The sequence below is a fragment of the Taudactylus pleione genome, unplaced genomic scaffold, assembly GCF_031769625.1.
Source record: "Taudactylus pleione unplaced genomic scaffold, aTauple2 ptg001030l, whole genome shotgun sequence".
NCBI lineage: Eukaryota > Metazoa > Chordata > Amphibia > Anura > Myobatrachidae > Taudactylus > Taudactylus pleione.
In genome coordinates this window covers 249,697-262,807 of record NW_028285431.1, presented here as the reverse complement: position 1 = coordinate 262,807, position 13,111 = coordinate 249,697, and the positions used below count along the sequence as shown (strand labels likewise).

The 13,111-nt window shown below is 45.9% G+C and overlaps 1 protein-coding gene across 1 annotated transcript in view; it reads right to left on the bottom strand.

Annotated features, from left to right (window-relative positions):
• The window catches only part of LOC148454119 (uncharacterized), a gene marked incomplete at its 3' end in the record, with an annotated part of 333,977 nt that overhangs the window by 250,584 nt on the left and 70,282 nt on the right, over positions 1-13,111 (bottom strand). Inside the window, exons 3-4 of the mRNA XM_088461234.1 lie at positions 8,358-9,604; positions 2,470-2,523 (exon numbers count right to left, since the gene is read on the bottom strand). Coding sequence (XP_088317360.1) covers positions 2,470-2,523; positions 8,358-9,604 — 1,301 coding nt within the window. The remainder of the gene's footprint in view (positions 1-2,469; positions 2,524-8,357; positions 9,605-13,111) is intronic.

The following is a 13,111-nucleotide window of genomic DNA, read 5'->3' as shown; positions in this document are numbered from 1 at the left end:
GATTAAGACCTGGGGATAAAGGTGGGGACAAAGACCTGGGGATAAAGGTGGGGACAAAGACCTGGGGATAAAGGTGGGGATAAAGACCTGGGGATAAAGACCTGGGGATAAAGGTGGGGACAAAGGCCCTGATTCAGAGCCACTCGTTCGTTCTGACCGATGTTCGCACATCTGCGCATGCGTATGGATTTTAATACGCATGCGCGAACCAGTCAGTGCGGCCTAAAATCGTTTGTTCACTAAATAGCGAATGCCTGCTATTTGGAGTGACAGGAGGAGGCGTATGTGGGTGGTAACAGGGGAAGGTGCTTGAAAACGGGGAGTGGAGATCCGAACGCAGGCGTGCTTAAAGGTCAAAACGGGCGTTTTATGGGTGTGCATAATTAATACAGCAGCGTCATTGACCACGTCACTGGGTTATTTTTTTACTCAGAACTGCTCGCAAAATAGCGGTTGAAAAAAACAGCCACAAGAATAGCGAGCAGTTCATACGCTGTTCGATGTACTCGATTAATCTAATAAATAGCGGACATGACGTATGCTGCGAGCGGCAAGGGGGCGTATTTTTCAAAATTACAACCGCAAGTTTTGCTCGCTCGTTCAGACTTAGAGGCGTAAACAGACCGCAATTAGCGAACGGTTCATTAGAATAGCCACCCCTTGTTTTAGAACGAACGACCGCAAATAGCGAGTGGCTCTGAATGAGGGCCTAAGACCTGGGGATAAAGGTGGGGACAAAGACCTGGGGATAAAGGTGGGGACAAAGACCTGGGGATAAAGGTGGGGACAAAGACCTGGGGATAAAGGTGGGGAGGTGGACTCACGGTGAGGAGGTTGAGCATTTGGGATTACTGATCCTTATATTGTTTATTGGATAATTGTTTATGTATAATTTACTAAGTGGATCCCGGCATCACACACGGATCTTTACAGGCATAGTGCACTATATACTCATTTCTCTGGAGTCTATTTTGCCTTATCTTACAGTATATACGCTTTTTATATATTCAAAATATCTTTGGCCATATTTTGTGGTTTTATCATTGTATTCAAGGTATAAAGTATATTGTAATAATCAGGTCATGTTATATGAATTTGTAACCTTTTATTTTAGTGCTCCCTTATGTATTTTTAGTTTTTTGTTAGGTTTAGGCTGAGGAGGGGTTACATTTAGGCTGTGGGGGGGATTACAATTAGGCAGCAAGGCGGAGGGTTAGGTTTAGTCTGTGGGGCGGAGGGTTAAGTTTAGTCTGCGAGGGGTTACATTTAGGTTGTGGGGGGGGGAGGGTTAGGTTTAGGCTGCGAGGGGGAGGGTTAGGTTTAGGCTGTGGTGGGTTACATTTAGGCTGTGTGGGGGGACTACAATTAGGCTGTGTGGGGGGGGTTACATTTAGGCTGTGGAGGGAGGGTTACGTTTAGGCTGTGGGGGGTTACATTTAGGCTGTGGGGGGGAGGGTTACGTTTAGGCTGTGGGGGGGAGGGTTATGTTTAGGCTGTGGGGGGGAGGGTTACATTTAGGCTGTGGGGGGGAGGGTTACATTTAGGCTGTGGGGGGGAGGGTTACATTTAGGCTGTGGGGGGGAGGGTTACATTTAGGCTGTGGGGGGGAGGGTTACATTTAGGCTGTGGGGGGGAGGGTTACGTTTAGGCTGTGGGGGGTTACATTTAGGCTGTGGGGGGTTACATTTAGGCGGCGAGGGGAAGGGTTAGGTTTAGGCTGCAGGGGAGGGAGGTTTAGGGATAGTGTTAGGATACTGACCTGTAAGTGTTGGTATCCTATCCCTGTGCTGGATGCCGGTGTTGGGATTCTGATTGCCGGGATCCCGTACCCCAGCCAATAGTGAGGCAGCCAACTGTAGGGCTGAACCAGTGCTGATATTGTGCCACAGTGATGCCACTCGTACCTAGCAGTCATTGGCTGCTCTCCCATGGTCATTGCCTCAGACCGGAACCTGAGCCTCTATCCTCCTGTATAGAGGCCCTTCCAGTGCTCACAATATTTCTCAGCGACCACTCCTGGACTCAACGTACTGGCGTGCAGTAAGTATGCATGATACATAGAGGTGTGCCAGCGATGTAAAGAGTGGCGCAGAGAGCTGGGCGCTGCTCAGCAAAGCGCGTATCACTGATGCCAGGGCAAGCCTTCCTCTGGACATAAATGAATACGTTTTGGTGCAGTACTTACATGAGTATATATATGTACAGCAATAAGAGATGAATGCCATCACGCTGCCTGTGCAGTTCTCAAGATCAGCTGTGAAGGAACAGACCGTCCTCACTATCTGCACCTACACAGTTCACTCAGTCACCACTTAAACTTTCCGTCAAGTCATACATTCCAATGTTTATAAACTTGTCTAGAAATATATCTAAGAGGCTCATTTTAACCATGGGTAAACCAAGCGCAATCTATTATCAGGTTGTAAATAAAAAAAAGCAGATGTGAAACATGATATGCCAATTACTCACCCTTGGACCTCTTTTCCCCGGGGGACCTGGTAAACCAGGAGGGCCTGGAGGACCCTACAGAAACAGAGAAACACACAAAGCATTTTACTGAAAGTCTGAGAATGACTAAGCCCCTGTGTCTGAGACTCCAAATCCCAAACTATCAATTATCAACACCTCCTAAGCCCACAGTCTGATCACAGGGCGCAGGGTGTATGCTGGGAGCTTCAGCTAAAAGTAATCCAAGCATTTAATGGTACTCCCAACACACTGATCCTCATTGACGCCGGAATGCCGGCTATTTCTATAGAGGAAATGATGGATTTCCAATATTTACAAACGATCTGCAATAATAAACTGCTATGGGCCTATGGCACGCATGGACGGATATGTTGCTCGTAAAGCTCTATTACACCAAGCAAAGTAACATTGGGGAGGCCTCAGCTGTCAGATAGGATTAATCTGACTTTTGTACGTTTAGTCCCAGAGATATTAGAGATTACGCTTCCTATGTTTGCAGCAATAGAGGCTGACACCTGGCTCTGTATTTTTCACATAGAACCTTTGAAACATGAAAGATCGTCCGTGATCCCCTCCAAGCTGTGTCTAGCTGGCAGCGCTGGATCTTATATCTCCAGCACATTCGTTTCACTCCAGATTATAAACTCTCATAACGTAGAGAAAACACAACTTTATTTTCTGGTTTTCCTTTTTTAATGACAGCCAAAAGGTGCGTCTGGAATAAGTCCCCAGGCCGGGGTAACACGGACGCAGTCCTTTAAAGTGCACCTTGGGCCTCCCAAAAACGTGGAAAATTCATCTTATTTGCCCTTATTTCGGGATTGCTTTATACATATATTACAGTCACAATTACATATTTTCTAACATTTTGTGGCTCAAGTCAAATACATAAACCAAAATCCTATATATCAACATTTCATTCACATGATTTCTCCATTGTATAATTATTGTGCCCTAATTCTGTTACATACATAATAAAACGTTAGCATAACGCAAGAGTGTGTGCACCTGGACCAATCACGCTGCCCTGCAAGGGGGGCAAATACATTTATTGCATGCTGGGTAATACTGGCTGCTGCTGCATGTAGCTCACAGATGCTGGACAGCTTTATTCTTACACTGCAATTAGAGTTATTACAATCTAACGCTGGGTACGCGCTATACAATCCATCATACGATATGAGGCAGATAGAAACAATATATCACATCGTATAGTGCGTACGCCGATCCATCGTTCACACCGGTGATTTATCACATCTGTATGGCATGTAACTTTACATTGCGCCATCGTACGCCGGATTGTGCAGTGTGTACAGCACGCACAATGTATCGTTACATCGAATCGCAGGGTCGCGCCATCGTCTGCTGTGTAACCAGTTTCATTTCCTCTGCACATTTTACATCTGGTTTTACCAAGGTGCAAACTTAGTGGATTTTTTTTGCTTTGCTTCCAACTGAGAATAATTACAGGTGGGGGGTGCTCCTTCTGTACACTCCCATGTTACAGACACAAATGAACAAGTCCTTGTGGATGGTACGGTGCCTTGGTGCACACTTATACCCCTTTCAGACATGCCGAGAATCCTGGGAATTTGGCCTGCCTCAGTCTAATTCCTGGGTTGCCATGTATGTCTGAAAGATACCTCCTGGGAACACATTCCCGGGTAGCGGACCCTTCAGTCGACCAGGGATTTCCAGGGACTTAAGTCCCAGGAAATTACCTTGCTTATGTCTGAATGGTGCTACTCGGAAATTTACTATTCCCGGGCTGCACAAAGCAGCTTTTACATTGATTTGGCAGCGAAGATCATCCTATAGGACGCCCAGCACTGCTGCTCACCATCCCCAGCGCCGGACGCTGGGGACACCTACCGGTGGGTCTCTGCCACAGTGGGCCACCCACACTCCCGCTGGACCACCAGGGCACATTATGATTTACATAATTTAATAATAATAAAATAAAATGCTTGTATCCACCCAAGTGACACCCTCCCCGGCCAGGGGTAACCCCAATGCTGCTAAAGGTCCTGTCTCATTGCTGGCTGACCTGGGGTATATAGTAGATAGCTGACCTGGGGTATATAGTAGATAGATTAGGTCGGCATACAGACAGTGGGTTACCTTTGGGGCTTATGAAGAGTGAGCGCTATGCCAGTTTGCCTAGTATAAAATAGAGACGTGCGTGGACCCCCGTGTTTTGGTCTTGGTTCTAATTCAAGTGTTTTGGCTCAGATTCGTTTTTGGTTCAGTTTTAAATTCCTTCAAAATCGGGGTAAAAAAAAATTGATAAAATCCGCTAAAATCGTGTAGTTTATCCTGATCACATTCAATACAAATCCGAGCTCCGCACCGACAGCAGACTCGAGCCAGGACTCCGCTCCACTCGGAACCCCAAAGTGATTTCAAACGTGGACTCGATTCGACTAGGAACCCCTAAGTATTTCAGGAAAACCGAACCGCACATCTCTAGTATAAAGTACGTAAAATTGCTCAGAAATAACGCTGCACACGTGTGTCTGTACATATCAGTAATAAGGCTGCACACGTGTGTCTGTACATATCAGTAATAAGGCTGCACACGTGTGCCCATACATATCAGTAATAAGGCTGCACACGTGTGTCTGTACATATCAGTAATAAGGCTGCACACGTGTGTCTGTACATATCAGTAATAAGGCTGCACACGTGTGTCTGTACATATCAGTAATAAGGCTGCACACGTGTGTCTGTACATATCAGTAATAAGGCTGCACACGTGTGCCCGTACATATCAGTAATAAGGCTGCACACGTGTGCCCATACATATCAGTAATAAGGCTGCACACGCGTGCCGGTATATATCAGTAATAAGGCTGCACACGCGTGCCGGTACATATCAGTAATAAGGCTGCACACGCGTGCCCGTACATATCAGTAATAAGGCTGCACACGTGTGCCCGTACATATCAGTAATAAGGCTGCACACGTGTGCCCGTACATATCAGTAATAAGGCCGCACACGCGTGCCCGTACATATCAGTAATAAGGCTGCACACGCGTGCCCGTACATATCAGTAATAAGGCTGCACACGTGTGCCCGTACATATCAGTAATAAGGCTGCACACGTGTGCCCGTACATATCAGTAATAAGGCTGCACACGTGTGACTGTACACATAAGTAATAAAGCTGCACACGCGTGCCCGTACATATCAGTAATAAGGCTGCACACACGTGCCCGTACATAGCAGTAATAAGGCTGCACACGCGTGCCCGTACATAGCAGTAATAAGGCTGCACACGTGTGCCCGTACATATCAGTAATAAGGCTGCACACGTGTGCCCGTACATATCAGTAATAAGGCTGCACACGTGTGCCCGTACATATCAGTAATAAGGCTGCACACGTGTGACCGTACACATAAGTAATAAAGCTGCACACGCGTGCCCGTACATATCAGTAATAAGGCTGCACACGCGTGCCCGTACATAGCAGTAATAAGGCTGCACACGTGTGCCCGTACATATCAGTAATAAGGCTGCACACGTGTGTCTGTACATATCAGTAATAAGGCTGCACACGTGTGTCTGTACATATCAGTAATAAGGCTGCACACGTGTGCCCGTACATATCAGTAATAAGGCTGCACACGTGTGCCCATACATATCAGTAATAAGGCTGCACACGCGTGCCGGTACATATCAGTAATAAGGCTGCACACGCGTGCCGGTACATATCAGTAATAAGGCTGCACACGCGTGCCCGTACATATCAGTAATAAGGCTGCACACGTGTGCCCGTACATATCAGTAATAAGGCTGCACACGTGTGCCCATACATATCAGTAATAAGGCTGCACACGCGTGCCCATACATATCAGTAATAAGGCTGCACACGCGTGCCCGTACATATCAGTAATAAGGCTGCACACGTGTGCCCGTACATATCAGTAATAAGGCTGCACACGTGTGCCCGTACATATCAGTAATAAGGCTGCACACGTGTGCCCGTACATATCAGTAATAAGGCTGCACACGTGTGCCCGTACACATAAGTAATAAAGCTGCACACGCGTGCCCGTACATATCAGTAATAAGGCTGCACACACGTGCCCGTACATAGCAGTAATAAGGCTGCACACGCGTGCCCGTACATAGCAGTAATAAGGCTGCATACCTGTATATATATATATGTGTGAATCTGCATGAGGAGCAGGATGGGGGAAGAAGGGGCCGGGTATAGTACGGGCGTGTTTGCGTCATTGCGGGTAGATGCAGACAGACGCAGAGACACATATACTGTAGGTCTGTTCAAACTGCCGAGGGCAGGTGCGAATACACCATGATGATGGTTACCAGCACTAGCGAACCACAGTGACGCTGATATGCGCTTTCTTGGTTGCTCGGGGATATATAACAAGCTGAAAGGCGTTGTTAGCTAAAGGCGCCGCTCAGCTTGCGCCCAGCCAGCGGCTCGGAATATGAACAGCTAAGCGGGGAGTGATGGAAACAGCTACTAATTGCAACATATATACCGTGTCTGTTTGATTTAGCGATTTGGCTGGAGAAACCGATATATTATTTCAAACTGAACATCATTCAGCTGCTACAATTTAAGGGGGGTCATTTAGACCCGGTCGCAAGCACCGATGTGCTCGCAACCGGGTTGATGTGTAGCCCTGCGCGTGCGCAAGCCCGAGAGAGTTTCTCTCTCCGGAGCTCGCTACAAAAGGGGCGGCCGTCAATGTTGATCGATAGCTCGCCCCGTTTTGTAGATGGGCCGGGGGGGTGGTTTCCAAACGGAGGCGTACCTTAAGGAACGCCTACCATTTTGTGGGCGGCCGCACTGACATCAGTGATCAGAGCAGAGTGCTCCCTAGGGCTTGCGAGTGCCCAGACCCCTTAGGGTTGGGTCTAAGGTTGGGTCTGCAACCAGGAGGCCGCACAAAAAAAAAAAGAAGCCGCCGCCTTCATTCAGAGAGAGCGATCGCTTCTTGTAACCGCCTCTGAATGAGGCCCGAAATGTTCGGATACGTAAGGAGCACGCGCCCTATTTATGCAGAGACTAATCTCTCACAGCATGGAGACCTTTTAATGGGATAGTGCACTTTATTGGTTAAGCTTGAATCAATGTGATTTAATAATTGTTGTCATCCCATATGTGTTTTATATTGTTCTTATAATTAAACACTTCTCTATATGTAAACCAGGCTTCTATTTTTTCTATTGATCTGATTATCCAAGGTATTGATTCGCGCAATTATCTGTAAATATTGCCGGTCTTTTTACTGTCGATCTATAGACCCGGATCCCCAGTGGCGTTTACTTCATTAACCATTAAATGTAGGAAAAGCGCATTTCACTAAAGAGTAATAAAATGCAGTTTTATGTAACTTATCTTTTGTTTAAGAGAAACATGAGAGACGACCTATTGGGCTGCCTGAGGGGACTCCTCTAGGGACCTGTCTGAGAGCAGAAGGGAACCTGACATTTAGGCCAAATGGTTTGATCAGGCAGCCTGTAAACAGGGCCATAAAATAATAAAAATACTATAAAGGGGGAGAGAGAGGGAGAAGATAATGGAATCCTATAAAAAGTCCCTTTGGCAATTGCTATGACACTATAAATAATGAAGCTTTTTGGGCGCTGTTCTCGGTGCGCTGAGCTGGCACTCGGCTCTATCACTCATCGGAGCGCCATAAACTGAGAATGAGTAGTGCACTACGGCTGGAGATACTTGGCACCATCTGCGAGAAGACTGAAGACATCTGATAGAGTATTACACAAACATTACTCTTTGCTGGGCCAAGAAACTGCGGCACTGGGACAAAGACTGTAACTAGGCCACACAGTAACCAATTGTCTTGTTTTCATTAGTGTCATCGTAATAACAAAAAAATGCAAACTTACTGGGGGTCCGCTGTCTCCTTTGCTTTCAACCAAGTGGTCGACGTCATAGGACATGTTCATCTCTTCATAGTCGTAATCGTAATTTTCCATGTCAATTTCGTAGCTGTTATCGGTCCTGTAATTGTCCCCTTCATCTAGAGCAGGGTCGTCCCAGGGATCCAGTTGGTTGTGGACCTCACTACCCCCCCAATACAGCGTCCTGTTAAGGATCCTTTGGATTTCACCCCGTTCTTCCATTACTTTCTCATTGTTGCTTTTTAACATGGTCTTTTCAGAAGTCGCTACAGAGGGTGTTACGTCTTTAGCTGATAAAGGACCGCGTTCTACGATGTTCTCTGTCGGATGTCTTTTGGGTTTATTTTTAATACTACTTTCAGGCATGTTGTTAGTATGTAACTGGGCAGCCTCTACGTTTTGTGTCGTTTCACCTTGAGCCAAAGAAAGATTTCTAAAAAGGGCGTTTCGTGCCGAATGTGCAGATGAGGTTGTATTTGTCAGCAGATCTGGTTGCATGGCAGGCACCAATTTAGTCTGTGATTGTGCTTCGTACTCTGTATGTTTATTAGTCTGCACGTGTGCAGAGGGTGAAGTTTGCCCTGTGGTTTGGTCTGTCGGCTGAGATCGGTAAGTGTCGGTGTGTCGGCATTGCTTCCTGACATAGTGACAATAATTTGCTGATGCTTCTGCTGACGGGATAATCTCCAGCTGACATATCGCTCCCTCAAACTGAACAGAATGGAGAGTCGTTCTCCCTAAGGTCAGCACGCTGCCAGGAGCCAGTGTCTGTGATCCAAATACAGCCTCCTTGTTAAAGTATTTATGTCCACATTCCGCAAACAAGGAAATGGACTTGCGCTCAACGCCAACCGCAAAGCTGTGCCACTGTCCGTCCTGCACCGCATAGTCGAAGGACACAGACTCCTTCCCCCCTGTGTGCACAACGACCTTCCTCGGCAGCAACTGGACTCCGAAATAGAGCCTACTCTTGTTCCTAATACTGAAAAGGAAAGCATTGTTTGATTTGTCTGAGCGCAGACTGATTACCAGGAGAAACGGACGTCCCAGATTTGTCAGAAAATTATTTTCTACTGGATATTCGATGACTGTGTCTCTGGTCAGAAGGAGTCCAGACTCCGCCAGCTGCAGACCACGACCTCCTATAGCAAAGGTCCCCGGACTGATAGTCACAAGCGGCGATAACAATGGCGGTCTCTCTGCGCGATCTGACTGATGAAGAGTGTGTATGCCTATGGAGGAAAATAAACAGTTTATCTTATGTGCTATGAATTTCCCAGCAGGAAAGAAATCAGACAATAGACAACAGTAGATGGTCCCTGATACTTGTATTGTAAACATGCTGCTCGGTGTTACAACGTTAGCGAAGATTATTAACCAGTGATGTCCTTGTTATCACTTGTTACTAATCTTAAGTGGGGCTCCAACCAATCAGCTCCTAACTGTCATTTTTCAAACACATGACAGTTAGATGATTGGTTGGAGCACCATGTACACTTAGTAACATCTGATAACAAGGACATCACTGGTTGATATATGAGAAATGACACAAGTCCATCAGTTTAATTTTTGATCAATTCTAAATTTGTTAATCAGGGAAAAGCAAAATAAATAACCCAGCAAGGTGGGGTCCTCTCATCTTGGAGACCCTTAGGGTCCCATGTCCAGGACTCAGCCACTGCTGGCCGGTGAATTGGTCATTTCATCGCTGCTGACACTTGTGTATCAACTGGACAGGTGAGGAGACCATGGACTGCCAGCCAACCAGACAGCGCTAAGGCACCCGGGGGGTTGGGTTTCTCTAGAACTGTGAGTGTCCTGAACATGAAACCCCCCCTCCCCTCCCCCCATGGTTTTATATTGGTAATGGCATCTTTGTAGTTCAGTGTAGACTTTTATTATCAATATACATTTTGAGTTCGTGGGTTTATCCCAAACTAAGTACATAGCTAGCAATTAGTCCCAGAGATGCTGCCATCTGTAGTTGCACGTCACCCCCTTTAATCTCACTGGCAATTAGCATTATTTACACACTAACAGAGGAAATGCGTTTAGCAACAAATGTAGCACTGTAGTTCCTAATTATAGACCCCAACGTCACCTCAGGGACAGTCTTTTACCTCTGTCTAATGGTTACATGATGTACACTGACCCCCAATGGATCATTCAGCCCCTGGGACTGATAGGAAATAGTGAGAATGGCGGGTTAGATGCAGCTACAAAGCCCTTCCCTGGCGCAGTTCCCTGCGTCCCAATGTGCCTGGTCTGCGACGTCCGCGGTCTCTGTCCCTACTCACCGATATACGGCTCGTTGCTTCTTTCACCATCAGTCGCACCATGGAAACTTGCTCCATCCCTATGGCAGACGCAGTTTCTCCTTCGGAGTGCGCCCTCCTATGTGAGCGGCTGCTTTCAGCAACACTACAGCGTCGCGATTCCGACACTCCCATAAGACGCAAGATCTCTGTGCGTCTTTATAGTCACCCCCCTGTTACCCCACTGTCACCATCCAGTAACACCCCCTTACATCACTGCTACCGTGTGTCCAAAGCTGTACAAATCGGGACACAAGAGTTACTCCTTGTGTAATAGACTAAATAACATGACAAACATCAGTGTCTCCATGTAACAACAGGCATGTGCTTATAATGTTATAGCGTGTCTCCATGTAACAACAGGCATGTGCTTATAATGCTATAGCGTGTCTCCATGTAACAACAGGCACGTGCTTATAATGCTATAGCGTGTCTCCATGTAACAACAGGCATGTGTTTATAATGCAATAGCGTGTCTTCATGCAACAACAGGCATGTGCTTATAATGCTATAGCGTGTCTCCATGTAACAACAGGCATGTAACAACAGGCATGTGCTTATAATGCTATAGCGTGTCTCCATGTAACAACAGGCATGTGCTTATAATGCTACAGCGTGTCTCCATGTAACAACAGGCATGTGCTTATAATGCTACAACGTGTCTCCATGTAACAACAGGCATGTGCTTATAATGCTACAGCGTGTCTCCATGTAACAACAGGCATGTGCTTATAATGCTACAGCGTGTCTCCATGTAACAACAGGCATGTGCTTATAATGCTACAGCGTGTCTCCATGTAACAACAGGCATGTGCTTATAATGCTATAGCGTGTCTCCATGTAACAACAGGCATGTGCTTATAATGCTATAGCGTGTCTACATGTAACAAGAGGCATGTGCTTATAATGCTACAGCGTGTCTCCATGTAACAACAGGCATGTGCTTATAATGCTACAGCGTGTCTCCATGTAACAACAGGCATGTGCTTATAATGCTATAGCGTGTCTCCATGTAACAACAGGCATGTGCTTATAATGCTATAGCGTGTCTCCATGTAACAACAGGCATGTGCTTATAATGCTATAGCGTGTCTCCATGTAACAACAGGCATGTGCTTATAATGCTATAGTGTGTCTCCATGTAACAACAGGCATGTGCTTATAATGCTATAGCGTGTCTCCATGTAACAACAGGCATGTGCTTATAATGCTATAGCGTGTCTCCATGTAACAGGCATGTGCTTATAATGCTATAGCGTGTCTCCATGTAACAACAGGCATGTGCTTATAATGCTATAGCGTGTCTCCATGTAACAGGCATGTGCTTATAATGCTATAGCGTGTCTCCATGTAACAACAGGCATGTGCTATAATGCTATAGCGTGTCTCCATGTAAGAACAGGCATGTGCTATAATGCTATAGCGTGTCTCCATGTAACAACAGGCATGTGCTATAATGCTATAGCGTGTCTCCATGTAACAACAGGCATGTGCTTATAATGCTATAGCGTGTCTCCATGTAACAACAGGCATGTGCTTATGCTATAGCGTGTCTCCATGTAACAACAGGCATGTGCTCATAATGCTATAGCGTGTCTCCATGTAACAACAGGCATGTGTTTATAATGCTATAGCGTGTCTCCATATAACAACAGGTATGTGCTTATAATGCTATAGCGTGTCTCCATGTAACAACAGGTATGTGCTTATAATGCTATAGCGTGTCTCCATGTAACAACAGGCATGTGTTTATAATGCTATAGCGTGTCTCCATGTAACAACAGGCATGTGCTTATAATGCTATAGCGTGTCTCCATGTAACAACAGGCATGTGCTTATGCTATAGAGTGTCTCCATGTAACAACAGGCATGTGCTTATAATGCTATAGCGTGTCTCCATGTAACAACAGGCATGTGTTTATAATGCTATAGCGTGTCTCCATATAACAACAGGTATGTGGTTATAATGCTATAGCGTGTCTCCATGTAACAACAGGTATATGCTTATAATGCTATAGCGTGTCTCCATGTAACATCAGGCATGTGTTTATAATGCTATAGCGTGTCTCCATATAACAGGTATGTGCTTATAATGCTATAGCGTGTCTCCATGTAACAACAGGCATGTGCTTATAATGCTATAGCGTGTCTCCCTGTAACAACAGGCATGTGCTTATAATGTATAGTGTGCCTCCATGTAACAACAGGCATGTGCTTATAATGCTATAGCGTATCTCCATGTAACAACAGGCATGTGCTTATAATGCTATAGCGTGTCTCCACGTAACAGGCATGTGCTTATAATGCTATAGCGTGTCTCCATGTAACAACAGGCATGTGCTTATAATGCAATAGCATGTCTCCATGTAACAACAGGCATGTGCTTATAATGCTATAGTGTGTCTCCATGTAACAGGAATGCGC